This window comes from Pseudoliparis swirei, chromosome 17, assembly GCF_029220125.1.
Source record: "Pseudoliparis swirei isolate HS2019 ecotype Mariana Trench chromosome 17, NWPU_hadal_v1, whole genome shotgun sequence".
Lineage (NCBI taxonomy): Eukaryota > Metazoa > Chordata > Actinopteri > Perciformes > Liparidae > Pseudoliparis > Pseudoliparis swirei.
Genome location: NC_079404.1, coordinates 3,809,015 through 3,830,537, shown reverse-complemented (window position 1 = coordinate 3,830,537; position 21,523 = coordinate 3,809,015). Strand labels below are relative to the sequence as shown.

General features: G+C 43.2%; 2 protein-coding genes and 1 long non-coding RNA gene across 3 annotated transcripts in view; 1 reads left to right on the top strand and 2 right to left on the bottom strand.

The window, feature by feature from the left end:
• Nucleotides 1-1,763, bottom strand: part of si:ch211-250c4.3 (uncharacterized protein LOC100535981 homolog) — a 43,687-nt gene extending 41,924 nt beyond the window's left edge. Inside the window, exon 1 of the mRNA XM_056435331.1 lies at nucleotides 24-1,763. The gene's annotated coding sequence lies outside the window, so the exon portion shown is untranslated. The remainder of the gene's footprint in view (nucleotides 1-23) is intronic.
• A 539-nt stretch (nucleotides 1,764-2,302) lies between these two features.
• On the bottom strand, nucleotides 2,303-11,090 carry fbxo28 (F-box protein 28). The gene is made up of 5 exons (XM_056436090.1): nucleotides 10,881-11,090; nucleotides 6,767-6,876; nucleotides 5,790-5,928; nucleotides 3,526-3,721; nucleotides 2,303-3,390 (listed from the first exon to the last, which is right to left on the bottom strand). The coding sequence occupies exons 1-5, from the start codon at nucleotides 11,067-11,069 to the stop codon at nucleotides 2,879-2,881; spliced, it is 1,146 nt and encodes a 381-aa protein (XP_056292065.1). The 5' UTR covers nucleotides 11,070-11,090; the 3' UTR covers nucleotides 2,303-2,878.
• Nucleotides 11,091-14,920: 3,830 nt separating this feature from the next.
• LOC130207224 (uncharacterized) lies at nucleotides 14,921-17,687 on the top strand. Its single transcript, XR_008834257.1, has 3 exons — nucleotides 14,921-17,358; nucleotides 17,438-17,519; nucleotides 17,570-17,687. It is a non-coding gene; the product is annotated as an uncharacterized LOC130207224 (long non-coding RNA).
• The last annotated feature ends 3,836 nt before the right edge of the window (nucleotides 17,688-21,523 follow it).

The following is a 21,523-nucleotide window of genomic DNA, read 5'->3' as shown; positions in this document are numbered from 1 at the left end:
AACATGAATTCACAGATACTTACAATCCCTCCTCGGCCGAGTGGAGGTCGTTTGATGGATTTATTTTGTTTCCCGGTTACACTCGTCGTCTTTTAGATTCTTCCCTGTTCATTAAAAAAAAAAAAATACGAAAACTAAATCAAATTGACAACCCTCAGGGGGGAAAAGACCACGGAGGGCTTCAAGGTCCCAGCTTTCAAAGCTCCCACTTGGCTCCACGTCTGACTTAAGACCACAAATTAGATGTATCCCGAGGACATCTGCTGCTCGTACGCAACCGCTCTTTAAAAGCGCCGAACATCAAAGGCGCGTGAGCGGCGACGCGGCTGCCGTGTTGTTGCAGCGTGTGTGAGCTTGTGAGCCGCTGGCCTGTCATTAAATGGTGTCTGAGTACGTGTGTTTTCAGCAAGAGCGCCGAAACCACAGCTCCCAGGAGGCGGGGTCCCGTGACGGCCCCGTCGGCCCGACGCCCTTTGACCCCCGTGACCACGGACATGTCGCATGTCCTTTTTCTATGATGTTTTGAAGCCTCGCCATCTTGTTTTTTTTGGTGGAGCCAAGAACTCTGACATTTTTTGACGCCGCCGAAAATATTCCAATTAAGTTTTCATGTTGGAATAACACCCTGTGAAAGGGTTTAAGCTTTAAAGAAGAAAAAACACGGTCAACCCCATGGTAGCAACCTGTCAATCCCCTTGTAGCCCCGCCCCTAAAGCATCCCCTGCTCTATTTGACTCTAAATGGACCATCATTTAAAAAATGAACGTCATTATTTATTGAAGAAGACTCAAGACATAAACTTGTGCAACGAGCTAAAATAACCTTGTTTATTTAACGTCTTTCGACTTCACCGAGGAGTTCCCTCGTAGGAGAGAACATTTCTCGGCTGTAGAACGAGGATGGAGAGAGAGAGCGGAGGAGGAACATCTGTCCTCCGGGTGCTTCCTGATGAGGTGTTCCCGACACTGAGCAACCACCAGAGGATGACCTCTGACCTGAGAGCTCCATTAGCACTTCTTCACTTTTTCTTCTTCTTTCTTCCCTTTCTCCTTTTTCTTCTTATTTCTCCTTCTCTTTTTACTTATTCTCTTTCCTTCTTCTCCTCCTCCTCCTCTTCATCATGGGGGTTGGCAAACAGCTTTCGGGTGCATTACCTCAAACTTAATGAAAGTAAATCTCTTTTACCTCTAAATATTCCAGAAGAATTTTCCAGCATTCATCGCTAAAGTTTCTCTTGAGTACATTGATAATATTTCCCTCTCCCATCTCTTTTTAAACATTTCTCGCTGACTCGAACCGTCCTTCGTTTCTTCATCTTCACAGAAGTCACACTTTTCCATTATTAGGTTTTTTTAATAACAGAGGGAACGATTAAGACCAGGATGGCCATTCATGAGCCTCGTCACCCTCTCCTCTATTCCCACTAAACCCTGACCTCCCAACCAAAGGTTGATCATCAAACCGATATCTTCCGACACAAGGAACCCTTCACTGATGGAGCGTCAGGACTGTTCACAGTTCAGCTTCCCTTCTCTCTCAGGCCTCCATCTCTCCATTTGAGTTGGTTGAACAGAGCCAGAACATACATGGTGCACTTTTAAAGTGTTTTTTGTTACTCTGTATCAACTTATTTACTTAGTAATTGTAATATTACATGTAGTCCGGGATTTTGAACTCTCATTAAACTCCGTGAGATGCAGCTGAAAAGTCTAGAAAACAAGCTAGGAAATGGATCTTAAATATATATATAAAACATTTATATATAAAACATTTATATAAATATATATTAAACTGTTTTATATATATATATATATATAAATGTTTTATATATATACATATATACACACATATAAAACATTTATATCTATAAAAACATTTATTTATATATATAAAACATATTCATATATGTAAATATATATATATGTATAAAAAATTATATTTTGAGCGTCTTTTAAATACATAATTATTTCAAAAACTCAGTGTAAAATGTGACTATAGCACATTTTCCCAAACTTTTGGGATTTAAATTTTCTTCACGGACTTTTCCAGGCCTGGAAATGACCATTTTAATATGCGATGACCGCACGAACCCTGCTCAACGTTTATATCATTTGTATTGAATAGGATTAAACGTGTCACTGGTACGATCCTAAAAGCACGGCTCACCGGGACCGATGCTTTTCACAAGCGCCGACAGCGGACCGACGGCACCTGAACACTCTCCTCCTTTTTCCCCCTCTTCTCTCAGACCCCCGTCTTTCTGAGCCGATTCAAAGACCAACAAGGAACGTGACTTACGGCGTACTTTTCAGATGACTTTTATTGCACTTAGCCAGAGTAAGAAGAAGCGAGCGTGAGTGAAATGAATGCTCGTGGAGTTGAGACTTCCTGCCCATGGGAGAAATGGAAAAAGGAGATCGCTAAACGTCCCGCGACATGCGACCTCGGCCTGGTTGATTACGGGCGGCTCTGACTCGAGCCGACGACCGTCATGATTCACTGCGACGTTTCATTTTAATCGTATTCGGAAATAAAAATATCGTTGCAGATTCTTTCCCCCCCCCCCCCAGAAACGGGGAGTTACATTAATAAACACGTACAACTCGACTTCCGTTGACCAATTTTTAACCGACCACCTGAATTTCGGCCTAGACACGCAAATGTTTCTGAAAGCATCGAAGCCTCCGAGAAAAGCTTCTACGTTTATAAAAAAAAAAGCAGTACAGTCATTTTACGCAACCTTCAATAAATAGTCTCGTCACGAGGCGGCCGCCTGCCTAGATTCTGATTTAGTGAGGGGGAGAGGGGGGGGGAGGGGATACTCCAGACTTGGAAACCCAAAAAAAAAAAAGTGTAACTAAATGACACACCGAGTCTCTTATTTCTTGCTGCGCAGCCGTTTGGACTGTCGCGGAAGGTCCGAGTGCTTTCGGGCGCGTTTGAGCGACAGCCATCTCTCGCCCTCCGGCTCTCTGGAGAGAGAGGCGGCGGGCACGGCGCCACCGCCGCCGCCGGCCACGGTGGAGGACACCGCGGCGCTGCTGCTGCCGCCGGATGCGACGGCCGCGGCGGGCCCGGGACCCCCCATGGCGGCGGCGGCGGCGGCGGCGCTGCTGTCCATCAGCTCGCGGAGCTTGTGCTCCAGCTCGGCGAGGCGGGCGTTCTGCTCGCCGATCACCTGCGTCTGCTCCAGCAGCTTCTGCTCCTGGTCCTGCAGCTGCTTCTGCTGCTCCAGCTGCTTCACCCGGATCTCCTGCATCTCGCGCCGCAGCACCGTCATCGACGCCCCGTTCACCTTCACCTGCTGCTGCACCTTGGTCATCTCGGAGCGCGACGGCGTGTTCTTGGCCAGCAGGGACATGGTGGTCAGGGAGGTGGATGGACCTGCCACTAGGGGGGGGGAAAGAGGGTCAGAGGGCGGCAGGAATTTACAGCGACGCACACAAAAAAGCTGAGATCCTGCTTCAGTGGAAAAGAGGCAGAGGGTTTATTTTCTCATCGAATGTTGAAAGTTCGGCGCGTTACCTTGCGTCGAGCCAATGAGGCGGCCGGACAGGTCGGCGCCCGGCAGCTTCTTCTTCAGGATGGGGACGATCTTCTCGTCGAAGTACTCCATGGCCATGGAGGAGATGTCCCTCAGCTCCTGCAGGACCTCGTGAGCTCGCTGCGGCGCTCGAGTGGAGTTCACGTAGCGCAGCACGCGGTAGATCTCATCGATCACCTGAAGACACGCACGACATCGCGGGTAAGAGAAGGGAAACGGAGACGAGCGCGCCGGGAAGAGGGCCGACGACGCGGACGGCTTTCCTCCTCTGCTGGCCAGGTCCGAAGCTGCGTTCACAACCGAGAGCGTTGAGAATAGTCGGCGCGAGTATGTCCCATAAGGGCGGCGCGTTTGATGCAAACTGGGCGTTGCGTCTGTGTACTCGCCGAGGAGCGAGAGCCAATCGGCGTCGAGCTGCTCCTCCGTTGGTGTCTAACTGATGCTCTAGTGGAGCTGGAAGAGACATTCAGACGTAGAGGTGAAGGTCACCGAGCTGTGAGCCTACGGGTGATGTCATGTATATATATATATATATATATTATTAAATAATATATATATCATTAAATAATATATATAATTTATTATATAATTTATTACTGTATTTTTTGCACTATAGGGCGCACTAGATTATAAGGCGCACTGTCAATGAATGGTCTATTTTCGATCTTTTTTCATTTATAAAGCGCACCGGACTATAAGGCGCATTAAGCGGAAAAAAAACAGTCAGATAAGTCAGTCGATCAAACTTTATTAAACGCGTTCACAATAATTCTCAACATTATTCAAACGTTAATGAGCGTATTCACAATAACTACCAACCTTATTCAGTTGTATTTTGGGATCCTTATACACACACTGTAATATTATGGTGAAGCACAGTATTGTAACGGACTGAGGGAAATGTTATGTCCGGATGTAAGTGAACGTCTCACGAGCTGGTAGCTGTGAGGCGTGTCTGTGATTGGACAGCGAGTGATGTTGTTGTGTGTGTGTTGTGTTCAGCGGGTTGGGCGGAGCTATGACCCGGAGCAGGCGTGAAGCTGGTTTTGAGGTTTCACGGCGGTTTGTTGTCGTTTTGGCGTAGGCTACGGCCAACAGTAGCTTGTTCTATGTTCCTTGAATAAACACCCTATAAGCCATCTACGTCTCGTGGCGTTCCTGACCCAGGGTCGCTACAGTATGTATTACTCCGCGACGCTCCTGGCTACGGTAGCCGTAATGCTGCAAGCGGTGCGGCTTTGTAGTTTACCAAAGTCGTACTAAAACATTTTGACTTAGCGCCGTGAGCGCCTTGTACCACACAAAATCGCTTAGAGGTCAGTAAACAAAACCAGAATTAATCCATATATACGGCGCTTCGGATTATAAGGCGCACTGTCGTTTTTTGAGAAAATTAAAAGCTCCTCTTTTATGGAACGCCATCTGCCTGATGGAATGTCTATGTGAGATTGTAAAGCACTCCGAGACAAATTTGTAATTTGTGAAATTGGGCTATACAAATAAACTGAATTGAATTGAATTGAATTTTAAGTGCGCCCTATAGTGCAAAAAATACGGTATATATATATATATTATTAAATAATATATATAATTTAATATATATATACAGTTAAATAATAAATATATATATTTTTAAATAATATATATATAATTTAATATATATATATACAATTAAATAATAAATTATATATATATAATGTATTATATATATATATTATTAAATAATCTATATATTATTTAATATATATATATACAATTAAATAATAAATTATATATATATATACAAATAGATATGAGATTAATGTTATAAACCCAAACACAAGGGCTTTAGATGTTTACACGTCTGTGGGACGTCCTCAACGAGTATAAAGCAGAACTAGTGTTTAGGACTTCATGGTGGATGAAGAAAATGATAAAGTAAAGCCATAGAGATAAGCCCCGCCCCCTCTCAGTCGCAAATGAAGCGAAAAAGCCACAAATAGTCAAGCGAGTAAACTCACGAGTAAAGCGCTGCGAACATTCACAACGCTTTTGGTATGAACGCAGTGTGAGAGCGCCCCCTACGGGAGGTTCTCTCTAACCGGGACCGAGCTAAAAGAAGCCGGTGGTTCTCTTGCCAGACGGCAGCGGGGGAGGGGGGGGGGGGTTTGGTCTGTTAAAATCCCTTTGCAGGCTCTTCTTGTCACAGATGCGCCGTAGATGGCTACCAACGATGCTGTGGCCGGTTTGAATCGGCCTCACTGACCTTTCCGGGGATGAAGCAGCAGAGGTTGGAGTCGACGTATTTCATGAAGGTCATGTTGAGCAGAGAGAGGCGCGTCTCCACGGCAGCCAGGATGTCAGCGTGGCGGGCCAGCGAGTGGTTTCTCCTCTCAGACTCCCGCCTGCAGATAAATTCACGACAAGCACACGGGTCAAGAGCCGGGCCCTGGTTTTCAACAGAGAGGTCATCTTCCCATCAGACGACCACGGAGCTTTACTTTGAGAAGCTGAACCCTCTTCCCGAGCTTTACACCGCAATGCAATATGAATGAATAGTCACAAACCATACTTCCCATCCGGGTCGATTGGGCGGGAAAATAAAGAATAGCTCTCTCTCGAATAATTTCCACGTCAGAATTAAGAGGGTTCCCAAAACACTCGGTAGGTGAGACTGCTTTTATTTACTTTTTATGTAACCAAAAGTTGAGATACTATAAAGACATGTATAAAAATGTTTTATTTATTTTTGTATATATTATAAATACAAAATATATACACATATATTATACAATTATATATATAAAACGATATATATATAATAAATTATAGATATTATTTAATAATATATACACATATTATAAAATTATATATATATATAATAAATTACATATATTATTTAATAATATATATATATTACATTATATATATATTATTTAATTATATATATTATTTAATATCTACACATACATACATACATACATATATACATACATATATTTTAAAAATGTAGTCATCCGGGATTTCAATATTCATTCAGAGCTTTGACTCGGGTTAAGGGGTCCAACCCACTTTTGGCACTTACTTGGATTCAGAAAACTCCTGGTAACTAGCAGACTCCTATTGAATTATGTTAATTAAAAAATGAACATGAAGTTGATGTTTTCTCCAGTCTGCGCGACACCAACGTTACTCCACGTTTTGTGGCTTAACCTCAACATCAGCGAACAGAGTGATACCGACCTGGGCAGCTGGGCTTTGACTTGCCTCTGGCACAGACTGTGGTACCGCTCCACCTTCAGGAAGCCCTGGTTCAGGACGCGCTGGCAGATGAAGTCCATGCACTTACTCACCTGGGGAAGACGGCCAACAGACAACAGGTCAACGACAGGTTCTCCGTTTCAAGAGTATGTCCATATATGACACACCGTTCCACTTACGGCATCTTTAAGGCCACTTCAACAGGAAGATGTCTACTTAGTTCTCACCGGGCGGCAACCTCAGGTTAAGTGTTAAATGCTGCATTCTCTCTACTCACCACCAGGGACAGACTCCTCTGGTTGCATAGAAGTCTATGCTTCATGTGTTAAAGCTGCATTATCTCTAGTGACCACCAGGGGGCGACTCCTCTGGTTGTATAGAAGTATATGCTTCATGTGTTAAAGCTGCATTCTCTCTCCTGGTCACTAGGGGGCGACTCATCTGGTTGTATAGAAGTATATGCTGCATTCTATCAACTGTCCACCAGGGGGCGACTCCTCTGGTTGTATAGAAGTATATGCTTCATGTGTTAAAGCTGCATTCTCTCTCCTGGCCACTAGGGGGCGACTCAACTGGTTGTATAGAAGTATATGCTGCATTCTATCAACTGTCCACCAGGGGGCGACTCCTCTGGTTGTATAGAAGTCTATGCTTCATGGGTTAAAACTGCATTCTCTCCTGGCCACCAGGGGGCGACTCCTCTGGTTGTATAGAAGTATATGCTGCATTCTATCAACTGTCCACCAGGGGGTGACTCCTCTGGTTGTATAGAAGTCTATGCTTCATGGGTTTAAACTGCATTCTCTTTCCTGGCCACCAGGGTTCGACTCCTCTGGTTGTATAGAAGTCTATGCTTCATGTGTTAAAGATGTATTTTCTCAAATGACCACCAGGGGGCGACTCCTCTGGTTGTATAGACGTCTATGAGAAAATGACTCACTTCTTGATGTATTCCATCAGTAAACATTGTAAACATGAGTTTATGGTCTTAATCTCTAGTTTCAAGTGTTCTTCAATACAGCGTGATGCTCTTTAGTAAATTATCGTACATTTAGGGTCAAACAAACCATAAAGCAGGGGATGCTATACGACGGTCCCTCTGATCGGTATGTCGCTAGCACCACCAGAGATGTATACGCATTTTAAATACGGTCACTTCTGTTCGGTCGCACACGAAAACAAATTACGGGACTCATTCCAAGATGGCGACGTCTAAAATCAACAAACTCCAGGCTTCAAAATATCAGTCCAGAAACGTCACCATGACGACGTTCACTTCTTCGACCCAGTATATTGTTTTTACCCAGTGGTTTGGATGGAGGTCTGAACCTCCGGCATCCAAAAGTATTTTTTTTTGTTGCCGTTTGACAAACTTTTTCGGTGCAAGACGTGTTCACCATCATCCAACCTCAGGGAAACTTTCCAGAAGAATTAACTAAAATGTATTAGGATTAGAAATAAATAAATAAACTAAACCTCAAATATCAGGCACAAAGAAGCCACGTCCCACCTGGTGACAGCTGGCGAGCAACGACTAGCAGAAAGTGTGTAAACATTCTGCGTGGCTCGAGGCTTCTATCGGTTGGTTAACGCAAATATATTCCCCCCAGTAAAATAATGCAAACTTTAAATTAAACTATGAAAGCATGTCGCGCTACGGATGTGATGGGAGAACACGCCGTACGTACCGAGGGTTGTATTTTTACTTCCTGATGTAATTGGGGGCAAATTATCTGAACTTGTGATGGAAATGCGCTGCAGAATGTTTTTTTTTAAAGATACAAAAATGTAATTTAACTTGTTGAAGATCCTCGAGTCACTATTCAATATGCGTTGCGGTTTCAGATTGATGAAGATGGTTGAGGAAACATTAAATACCAAATTGGATGTAGGTGCGACAGGAACATCATTTCATGCATTTCCCAAATTATGTGCATATCAGTGTTTCCCCTACCGCTATATAATAATAATAATAATAATAATAGTAATAATAATAATAGTTAAAATAATAATAATTGTAGTAATAATAATAATTGTAGTAATAATAATAATAGTAAAAATAATAATAATTGTAGTAATAATAATAATAGTAATAATAATAATAATAATAATAAACAGGCCACAACAAAGAGCCTGCTGGCTTCCACTGCCCTGACAGTCCCGGTCAGCAGTGTAAACAAGGTAATAAATACTTTTCACAATGGGATGTGCTGCTCTACTCCATCAGTTGTAAAGCCCAACAGTTAAATGCATTTGCAGGTCAAGACACACATCCGCAAGCGTCTTCAAGGAGACCGTCTGGCATATCGAGAGGCTCTGGAAATGTTCTCCAAAAAGCCCAGGAAAATTACACTGCAGACGGTGTGGATGTCATGAAAAGAAACGAACACCATGTTTACTTTAAAGTGTTTTAAAGCTGTAAACCGAGGTGGAACACGGCACATGTTATCGTAAGTACATCATCAAATGGCTTTAAGCAATGCATGTAGCTCGTGATAACGGGTGGAAAGATGTGCCCTGGGACGCCATGTCTTTTCTTTTTGGGAGAAGACAACTAACCGTAATATAAATATAGATTAAAACATGTTGGCGGGTCATTCCCCGCCTTGGTCGATGTGGCCTTGAGCAAGACGCTTAACCCTGAATTGCTCCCTGTAGCTGTGTCTACGGTGTATGAATGATAAAAGCAGAAGCTAAATGCAGCCAGCCACCAGGTGGGAGTCAAGATGTTGCGTCTTCACTTGGGGGAGGGGGGCATCATGCCCTCCATCTCCATGTACAGCCAGTAACTGTATATATAAGGTCTCGAATTCTGTAATTTTGTCTTCGCCATCTTGCAACCAATGAACAGAAGGTACCATATTTGGAATGTAAGTCTCTAGTGAATCACATTGGAGCCCCGCCGCAAAGCATACCCTGCTTTATGGTCCATTTGACTCTAAATGGACCATAATTTACCAATTGAAGTGTCATTTTTTTGTCAATACTTCTGTCCAAACAGAGGCCCCGCCCCCTGATGGTCAGTGGAGAGAATCCAGTTGGAAGACTCTTCTGCATCGGCTCCACTTGGCAGAAGCGTCTACAAAGCACGGTTTCAACAACAATACTTAAAGGTTTCTGTATCACATGCAACCGGGCATGCACAATATGGAGGATGGGGGGGGGGCCCCGTCTTTGCTCCAGGGGCCCCCACGTCTGCTCTCGGTCCGCCCATGCAACACAGGAATCACAAGAAAACAGGGTTCTTACACATTTTGACCAATGGATTTCCAGGACTTTAAACCAAATTTCCATGACCAAACGGAAATATCGGTATAAACATGAAACATTTAGAAAATTGTGCGTATTGACAGCGTACGCCGGCTTATATTTTGAGCGTCTTTCTTTAAAAAAACATATTAATTATTTCAAACTTGGTGTAAATGAACATGTGATTTTAACAATGACTTTTCCAAAACTTTTATGATTTAAGTTTTTTCCCCTGACTTTTCCGGACCTGGAAATAACCATTTTAAAATTCCATGACTTTTCCAGGTTTTCCACGACCGCACGAACCCTGAGAAAAGGCACAGACTGAGTCCGAACACGTTGCACATCGATAATAATTTTTAAAACTGAACACAAAGTCGAGGTGACCTTGAGGACCGAGCAGCAGCCTCGTCCAGAAGCTCTCGCTGCGTGCGACGGGCCCCAGACTAAGAGAGAGGGCTCCCGGGGACAGCTGCACACCTGTAAGCAGAGGTAGACAGACTGGTGCCCAGCTAACCTCTCGAATGACGTCATCGGAAAGGGTGCCTGAACTGCACGCGCGCAACGGCGGACTGAACGAATCCGAAGTGGACCGGTCCCGTCCGGGACGTCTCGTTATCAACAATTCAACATGCGCGTGTCGGCGGTGAGCCGCGCGCGCGCTCCGGCGCCTGCTCACAGCTCCTTCCGGTGAGCTGACAACAAAACCACCGCGGGCCGTAGCTGCGGTCACACACACACATGCACGGCGACACCGGCTTTAAATACGGTTGTCTGCGGAGAGTGTCCGTGTCGGGCATTGGAAGATGAGTGCATGTGGCTAGCGTTAGCTTCGTTGTGTCCTTACCGAGCGCAGCAGGCTGATTTCATCGTACGAGAGGAAATGGAGAACGGTCTCAACGGCCACGATGGGCAGACCCAGCAGCGGGTTGTTCTGGTGCTGCTGGTCCGGCGGAGGGGACCACTGTCCCGGCGACACCGCGTCTGAGTCCAAGGACCCGAAGCAGCCATCGACTCGCTCTACGACGGCCGCCATCTTGCTTCGCCAAGGAGGAGACGGAAGTGACGATTCAGAGAAGCGAGCGCGAGCGAAGTGGCGTAAAAAGGGGAAACCCTCGAGGCAGACTCACGGCAGTCGCTCCATGTGATCGTGAACCGGTGTGCGGGACACGAGATAGCTCCATAAAAAGATGTTGACAGTTTATTTGAGAAACTACAGACAAACCTACAAAGCACAAATAATTAGGATGCTATCGATATCTAAGATCTCTTCTTCCAGTTTCTCCTTATGGAGGTAGTTTAAGGTACCAGATATAGAGCGTATTCACTCACGTGACCACAACAAACTAGCGGCCATGTTGGGGTCCCACCACGGCATTGTTTTGCTTGTTTGTATGCCGCTCTTCCCTTAGAAATGACCATTATATCCTGAAGGAGACACGATTTCAGTTCAAAGCGGTGTGCCTTGTGATTATGGTACTGTGCCTCATTGTTGGATGTGGGACTAATGATTCAGAATATGGGTTTATCAGCACAACAAGACAGGCTATGACTTCAACTTGTCATGCATCTACTTCGGCGTCTGAGCGTCAGGACTGTTCTCACGTGTTTCTGTTGACACATCGGGTTGAGGGCACGTTTCTATTGACACTCGTCAATAATCTCTTTTTGCTTTTTTCGCCGAGCGAAAATCAATGTTTCACTTGCGCAAAAGGAACTGTGGATGGAAACTTGAGAGGAAGCCATGAACATGGCAACTCCGTCGGGCGATGTCTGCCTTTACTCTGTGATTCATTTCACGGTAAAATAAAACACTGTCTCCATGGGAACAGCACTCAGCACGGCCAGCCAAACAGTCACTGCTGGTCCTGAAGGAGCTGGAAGCGGCTTCATCAGACACTCGTCTTGGAGGCGGAGCTGCTCGATTACGGATCATATATGAACCCAGACACGTAGTACAGGTAAGACCAAACTGGTAACATTTGCATCTTCCTTTGCATTCTACCTTGCATCCACATTTGGTCAGCTGCTGGCAACTCTCTGCTATTGGTGATAGCTCTGTCCAGAGGACCTGCCACTGATCATCTTTCTTGGTCCATCCCCACTCAGAAGGACTCTCTGGTTCTGGTTGAAATGCTGTTGCCTGACTCCAAATGCAGCCTGCCTGGTAGGCTGCACGCTTTACATGCTGAAGCAATGCTGCTTTAGTCGGAGGAATGGCTTCGTATGACCGCTGTTTTCTAGCAAACAAGTCCAACCTGGCATCATCCACTCCTGCTGCTTCACTGGATTTGTCATACATCATGACCACAAACCTTTCTAAAGTCTTCAGGTCACTGTCATCTATTCTTGGTGGATAGTGGCTGAGTTTGGTGAAGACTTCAGAGGCTTCATCAAATACCAACCCTGTATCACAAAAATTACGTTCCCCCAGACCTAAAATGCAATTTGCAGTGACGTTTGACTGAAACGTATTTCTCTCCAAATTACGTTTGACTGAAACGTATTTCTCTCCAGATTACGTTTGTATTTGACGTATTATAATTACAAATACGTCTCTGATCAATGTATCTTTGCCGTTTGTTATCGCTCTTTTCTACAATGCTGTTATGAATTGTAAAAAGCGTCCTCTAGTCTTATTTATTATTATGTTTTATGTTGTTTCGCCTGCGTATTATGACAGCAATAAGCGTTGTAACGGCCATATGAATTGGCGTGAAGACTTACTGCTGGTGACTCTCCTTTATTTTCTTTCTTTCGGTGACAATACATTAATTAAAACTCGTACACTATCACCACCTTAACAGAGTTAGTCCCATACGGGTCAAATCAACTATTAAACTTGTTATAAAATGCGCATCTGTCCGTAATCTATACCATAAAGTTCGCATTTTAACCTAAAAAAAAGTGCGCTTCCTTTTAACCTTTCAAAATAAAAGTCCGATTTGTCTGTTAAGCGGAAGTAGTAAAAAACGTCTATATTTATTCAAATCATACAATATAATAGGCATACATCAAAATCAATAAGGAAAATGCTAAACAGTCAAACAACTCAAAAGAATAAACCCTTCATGGGGTTATTTACAGGCGTGTTTACTTCTCATCAAACAAAAAGAGCAGGTACCCGGAAAAATCTGGGAAATAATAATTTGGGAATTGTTAATAAAACATGATTTACCCTTCAACTTCCACTGATATGCATGCAAACTAATTCATCGCTTCACACACACACACACACACACACACACACTGAGAGAAACACAAAGACACTCACATACGTACACACACACACAGGCAGAGACACACACATACTCACACGCAGACACACTCTCATACGCACACACTCTTACACACACACACACACTCTTACACACTCACACACAGACAGACTCACACACACACAGACAGACACACACACTCACACACACACAAAATGACAGACACACACAGACACACACTCTCACACACAGACACACACACATACAGACACTCACATACATACAAACACAGGCAGAATCACACACACGCACACACACACACACACACATGCACACGCATACTCTGCAGACTGACCCTTGACCTCCCAATTGTCTCTCAGATATAACCCTACTGCTTTATCTTCAATATATTATATCTACCTAAATATAAGACTTTGAGGTCGTGGGGGGAATCTCTTCCAAAACTTTCACAAGAGAAAATTGTCACCGTGCCAATAACCCTTATATGATCCTTAAAACCAGTCTTTTAGTTAATTTTTCAGACTTTCAATCAACTTAAAGATCTGGATTCTTTTCAGATTCAAAGAAGGGCCTCTGAATATGAATACCCTACGGCGTTGGACCGATAGCTCTGAGTTAAGGGCCCCAAAAACAGGTCCAAAGGGTCAAATTGGGCCTTATTCTCTTAAATTTGCATATTTTTGACAAGTGCAAAATGGCCATAATCTCAAATATTTGTCCTGGAAATCCCAAATTGAACACAGACACTCAGGACAGGGCCTACAATGAGGTGATGGGGTGAAATTTCCTCCGAAACACCCACAAGAGTTAATTGGCTGTCTGAAATCCAGGACTTGAAGAGGGTGTGTGGTTTAACAAATCTGAGACCCTGTTGTGAGCTTGGGCTGGTTTTAGCTTTTTTTTCTTCTAAACATGTCAGACCTTAGCTTTCTTTTGCAGGTTGTAGCCCCTCCCAAATGGGGTAGAATACAATTGAAATTGTTGATATAGTACAAACATTTAAGGAGTTGTTAACCTTTGAAGGAAGGAGTTTTGTTTTTTCCGGGTTTCTAAACCCTTCCCAAGCAGGGATGCTAAGTGCTATATGTTGCAGCCTACATGACCATTTGGACCTGTTTTTGGGGCCCTTAACTCAGAGCTATCGGTCCAACGCCGTAGGGTATTCATATTCAGAGGCCCTTCTTTGAATCTGAAAAGAATCCAGATCTTTAAGTTGATTGAAAGTCTGAAAAATTAACTAAAAGACTGGTTTTAAGGATCGTACAAGGGTTATTGGCACGGTGACAATTTTCTCTTGTGAAAGTTTTGGAAGGTATTCCCCCCACGACCTCAAAGTCTTATATTTAGGTAGATATAATATATTTAATATAAAGCAGTAGGGTTATATCTGAGAGACAATTGGGAGGTCAAGGGTCAGTCTGCAGAGTATGCGTGTGAGTATGTGTGTGTGCCTGTGTGTGTGTCTGTCATTCTGTGTGTGTGTGTGTGTCTGTCTGTGTGTGTGCGTCTGAGAGTGTGTCTGCGTGTGAGTATGTGTGTGTCTCTGCCTGTGTGTGTGTGTACGTATGTGAGTATCTATGTGTTTCTGTCAGTGTGTGTGTGTGTGTGTGTGAAGCGATGTATTAGTTTGCATGCATATCAGTGGAAGTTGAAGGGTAAATCATGTTTTATTAACAATTCTCAAATTATTTCCCCAATTTTTCCGGGTACCTGCTCTTTTTGTTTGATGAGAAGTAAACACACCTGTAAATAACGCCATGAAGGGTTTATTGTTTTGAGTTGTTTGACTATTTAGCATTTTCCTTATTGATTTTGATGTATGTATGACTTTTATATTGTATTGTTTGAATAAATATAGACGTTTTATACTACTTCCGCTTAACAGATAAATCGGACTTTTATTTTGAAAGGTTAAAAGGAAGCGCACTTTTTTTTAGGTTAAAATGCGAACTTTATGGTATAGATTACGGACAGATGCGCATTTTATAACAAGTTTAATAGTTGATTTGACCCGTATGGGACTAACTCTGTTAAGGTGGTGATAGTGTACGAGTTTTAATTAATGTATTGTCACCTAAAGAAAGAAAATAAAGGAGAGTCACCAGCAGTAAGTCTTCACGCCAATTCATATGGTCGTTACAACGCTTATTGCTGTCAGAATACGCAGGCGAAACAACATAAAACATAATAATAAATAAGACTAGAGGACGCTTTTTACAATTCATAACAGCATTGTAGAAAAGAGAGATAACAAACGGCAAAGATACGTTGATCAGAGACGTATTTGTAATTATAATACGTCAAATACAAACGTAATCTGGAGAGAAATACGTTTCAGTCAAACGTAATTTGGAGAGAAATACGTTTCAGTCAAACGTCACTGCAAATTGCATTTTAGGTCTGGGGGAACGTAATTTTTGTGATACAGGGTTGTCAAATACACCCCACGTTTGCCAAGCAGTCTTCTTCCCTTTGCCACGGAAGGCTGAAACAACATCACAGCCTGTAAAGGCATGGAAGAAAAGGATTCCTCTTCTCCTCTCTCTTCAGGGTTCCGTGTACAGGGGTCCGTGTACCGGGGTCTGTGTACAGGGTTCCGTGCACCGGGGTCTGTGTACCGGGTCCGTGTACAGGGTCCGTGTACAGGGTTCCGTGTAGAGGGGTCCGTGCTCCGGGGTCTGTGTACCGGGGTCCGTGTACCGGGGTTTCACTGCTTCAGCGCTCGCAACGGTGAAAAAAAAATAACGGCACTTTTTAATGTTCTTTCTTAAACTGGTCAAAGTAAAGTGGGTATTAACACACAGAAGACGTTGTAATTAAAATAGAAACTGACAAGATTAATAGAGGAATTGCAAAAACTCTCTGGCTACTCATTTATGAGAACTTCCAAATTATTAAATGTTACTTTTCCCAAGATTCTCAGCGGTACGCAGTAAATTACTGTGAAAAGAAACACTTGACCGTTAGGATCATGGAAGCAAGCATTAAAACTCCCAGAATGCATTGCTTTTACAGCATTATACAGCCCCCTGATCGCAAGTTCCCCAATCTGCCACTGTACATACGGCTAAATGTATTGCATTGTCGTTGTTACATCCTGTTGCATGACATCAGAGTTTGATATTGTATGTATATTCGACGATAGATGAAGCATGGTTATGAGCAGATGTTTGATCATCTCACAGGCTTATGAAAGGGTGATCAGGCTGCCAGTGACTGTTATTTAAACAACAACAATTATATAGAACAATACTATTATATATCTACTATATATATAATACTTTATACCAGTGGTTCTCAAATGGGGTTAAAGAAAGGCACTCCACGGGGTATGTGAGATTTGTAAAAAATATTAATTAAAATTATCAGCAATAAAAAAAATCCTTTCAAAATGGTTATTTCATGAATATTTAATAAAATGTAAGTTTAAGATCATAAACTAAATTTTATATTTTCTATATTAAATCAGACACTCACGGCCCGGCGCTGTGTATCCATCACAGTCAACGAAAAAAGTACGAGAACCACTGCTGCATACAATAGGCCAGTAAAGACATTACAATTTTTTTTTTTTAATACAAAATTTGAAAAATTTCTAATGCAGAGTTGACTGATCACATGATGAGGTCACATGATCATGTGCTGATGTTCCAGACCGAACATTCTGAACCGATGTAGGAGACAGAATTGTGTGCTTGTCTCTTTAAATTATTTGATGGCTTTGTGCCTATGATGTGAGGACACTTCGATGACATCATCAGATCAAAGCCACTAAAGCTTGTACATAGCCCCAATGAAACTGGACTGCCTCTGTTCCACTCTACTCATCTTGATTCATTTATGAAACATTTGATAGACACGATGACGTCCCAATCATCAGCGATCGTCCCTTTTACAGTCAAGAAGCAAGAAATCATCACCAACAAGTCCACACAATATCTCGTGCAGGACTTCATCGGAGAAGGATGTTTTGGAAAAGTTGCCAGGTGCATGGTGGGGTCCAGGTTATGCGAGTTAGTGTGGGAAAGAGTAGTAGATTAACTTTTTCCTGACTAATTTACATAACCTGGTGGTGGTGGGGTCCAGGTTATGTGAGTTAGTGTGGGAAAGAGTAGATTAACTTTTTCCTGACTAATTTACATAAACTGGTGGTGGTGGGGTCCAGGTTATGCGAGTTAGTGTGGGAAAGAGTAGTAGATTAACTTTTTCCTGACCAATTTACATAACCTGGTGGTGGTGGGGTCCAGGTTATGCCTTTCCTGACTAATTTACATAACCTGGTGGTGGTGGGGTCCAGGTTATGCGAGTTAGTGTGGGAAAGAGTAGTAGATTAACTTTTTCCTGACTAATTTACATAACCTGGTGGTGGTGGGGTCCAGGTTATGCGAGTTAGTGTGGGAAAGAGTAGTAGATTAACTTTTCCTGACTAATTTACATAACCTGGTGGTGGTGGGGTCCAGGTTATGCGAGTTAGTGTGGGAAAGAGTAGATTAACTTTTTCCTGACCAATTTACATAACCTGGTGGTGGTGGGGTCCAGGTTATGCGAGTTAGTGTGGGAAAGAGTAGATTAACTTTTTCCTGACTAATTTACATAACCTGGTGGTGGGGTCCAGGTTATGCGAGTTAGTGTGGGAAAGAGTAGCAGATTAACTTTTTCCTGACTAATTTACATAACCTGTTGGTGGTGGGGTCCAGGTTATGCGAGTTAGTGTGGGAAAGAGTAGATTAACTTTTCCTGACTAATTTACATAACCTGGTGGTGGTGGGTCCAGGTTATGCGAGTTAGTGTGGGAAGAGTAGGATTAACTTTTTCCTGACTAATTTACATAACCTGGTGGTGGGGTCCAGGTTATGCGAGTTAGTGTGAAGAGCAGTAGATTAACTTTTCCTGACTAATTTACATAACCTGGTGGTGGGGTCCAGGTTATGCGAGTTAGTGTGGAAAGAGTAGTAGATTAACTTTTCCTGACTAATTTACATAACGTGGTGGTGGGGGTCCAGGTTATGCGAGTGAGTAGGGGAAAGAGTAGTAGATTAACTTCTGGCTGACCAATTTAGATAACCTGGTGGGGGGGGTCCAGGTTATGCGAGTTAGTGTGGGAAAGAGTAGTAGATTAACTTTTCCTGACTAATTTACATAACCTGGTGGTGGTGGGGTCCAGGTTATGCGAGTTTGAGTGGGAAGAGTAGTAGATTAACATGTTCCTGACTAATTTACATAACCTGGTGGTGGTGGGTCCAGGTTATGCGAGTTAGTGTGGGAAAGAGGTAGATTAACTTTTCCTGACTAATTTACATAACCTGGTGGTGGTGGGGTCCAGGTTATGCGAGTTAGTGTGGGAAAGAGTAGTAGATTAACTTTTCCTGACTAATTTACATAACCTGGTGGTGGTGGGGTCCAGGTTATGCAGTTAGTGTGGGAGTAGTAGATTAACTTTTCCTGACTAATTTACATAACCTGGTGGCGGTGGGGTCCTGGTTATGCGAGTTAGTGGAAGAGTAGTAGATTAACTTTTCCTGACTTTACATAACCTGGTGGTGGTGGGGCCCAGGTTATGCGAGTTAGTGTGGGAGTAGTAGATTAACTTTTCCTGACTAATTTACATAACCTGGTGGTGGTGGGGTCCAGGTTATGCGAGTTAGTGTGGGAAGAGTAGATTAACTTTTCCTGACTAATTTACATAACCTGGTGGTGGTGGGGTCCAGGTTATGCAGTTAGTGTGGGAGTAGTAGATTAACTTTTCCTGACTAATTTACATAACCTGGTGGTGGGGTCCAGGTTATGCGAGTTAGTGGAAAGAGTAGTAGATTAACTTTTCCTGACTAATTTACATAACCTGGTGGTGGTGGGGTCCAGGTTATGCGAGTTAGTGTGGGAAGAGTAGTAGATTAACTTTTCCTGACTAATTTACATAACCTGGTGGTGGTGGGGTCCAGGTTATGCGAGTTAGTGTGGGAAGAGTAGATTAACTTTTCCTGACTAATTTACATAACCTGGTGGTGGTGGGGTCCAGGTTATGCGAGTTAGTGTGGGAAAGAGTAGTAGATTAACTTTTCCTGACTAATTTACATAACCTGGTGGTGGTGGGGTCCAGGTTATGCGAGTTAGTGTGGGAAAGAGTAGATTAACTTTTCCTGACTAATTTACATAACCTGTTGGTTGTGAGGTCCAGGTTATGCGAGTTAGTGTGGGAAGAGTAGTAGATTAACTTTTCCTGACTAATTTACATAACCTGGTGGTGGGTCCAGGTTATGCGAGTTAGTGTGGAAAGAGTAGTAGATTAACTTTTCCTGACTAATTTACATAACCTGGTGGTGGTGGGGTCCAGGTTATGCGAGTTAGTGTGGGAAGAGTAGTAGATTAACTTTCCTGACTAATTTACATAACCTGGTGGTGGTGGGGTCCAGGTTATGCGAGTTAGTGTGGGAAGAGTAGTAGATTAACTTTTCCTGACTAATTCACATATCCTGGTGGTGGTGGGGTCCAGGTTATGCGAGTTAGTGTGGGAAAGAGTAGTAGATTAACTTTTTCCTGACTAATTTACATTACCTGGTGGCGGTGGGGTCCAGGTTATGCAGTTAGTGTGGGAAAGAGTAGTAGATTAACTTTTCCTGACTAATTTACATAACCTGGTGGTGGTGGGGTCCAGGTTATGCGAGTTAGTGTGGGAAAGAGTAGGAGATTAACTTTTCCATGACTAATTTACATAACCTGGTGGTGGTGGGGTCCAGGTTATGCCAGTTAGTGTGGGAAGAGTAGTAGATTAACTTTTTCCTGACTAATTTACATAACCTGGTGGTGGTGGGGTCCAGGTTATGCGAGTTAGTGTGGGAAAGAGTAGTAGATTAACTTTTTCCTGACTAATTTACATAACCTGGTGGTGGTGGGGTCCAGGTTATGCGAGTTAGTGTGGGAAAGAGTAGTAGATTAACTTTTCCTGACTAATTTACATAACCTGGTGGTGGTGGGGTCCAGGTTATGCGAGTTAGTGTGGAAGAGTAGTAGATTAACTTTTCCTGACTAATTTACATAACCTGGTGGTGGTGGGGTCCAGGTTATGCGAGTTAGTGTGGAAAGAGTAGTAGATTAACTTTTCCTGACTAATTTACATAACCTGGTGGTGGTGGGGTCCAGGTTATGCGAGTTAGTGTGGGAAAGAGTAGTAGATTAACTTTTTCCTGACTAATTTACATAACCTGGTGGTGGTGGGGTCCAGGTTATGCGAGTTAGTGTGGGAAAGAGTAGTAGATTAACTTTTCCTGACTAATTTACATAACCTGGTGGTGGTGGGGTCCAGGTTATGCGAGTTAGTGTGGGAAAGAGTAGTAGATTAACTTTTTCCTGACTAATTTACATAACCTGGTGGTGGGGGGGGGGGGGGGGGTCCAGGTTATGCGAGTTAGTGTGGGGAAGAGGAGTAGATTAACTTTTCCTGACTTTACATAACCTGGTGGTGGTGGTCCAGGTTATGCGAGTTAGTGTGGGTAGGAGATTAACTTTCCTGACTAATTTACATAACCTGGTGGTGGGGTCCAGGTTATGCGAGTTAGTGGGAAAGAGTAGTAGATTAATTTTTTCCTGACTAATTTACATAACCTGGTGGTGGTGGGGTCCAGGTTATGCGAGTTAGTGTGGGAAAGAGTAGATTAACTTTTTCCTGACTAATTTACATAACCTGGTGGTGGTGGGGTCCAGGTTATGCGAGTTAGTGTGGGAAAGAGTAGGAGATTAATTTGTTCCTGACCAATTTACATAACCTGGTGGTGAGGGGTCCAGGTTATGAGTTAGTGGGAAAGAGTAGTAGATTAACTTTTCCTGACCAATTTACATAACCTGGTGGTGGGGTCCAGGTTATGCGAGTTAGTGTGGAGTAGTAGATTAACTTTTTCCTGACTAATTTACATAACCTGGTGGTGGGGGGGGGGTCCAGGTTATGCGAGTTAGTGTGGGAAAGAGTAGGAGATTAACTTTTCCTGACTAATTTACATAACCTGGTGGTGGTGGGGTCCAGGTTATGCGAGTTAGTGGGAAGTAGTAGATTAACTTTTCCTGACTAATTTACATAACCTGGTGGTGGGGTCCAGGTTATGCGAGTTAGTGGGAAAGAGTAGTAGATTAACTTTTCCTGACTAATTTACATAACCTGGTGGTGGTGGTGTCCAGGTTATGCGAGTTAGTGGGAAAGAGTAGATTAACTTTTCCTGACTAATTTACATAACCTGGTGGTGGGGTCCAGGTTATGCGAGTT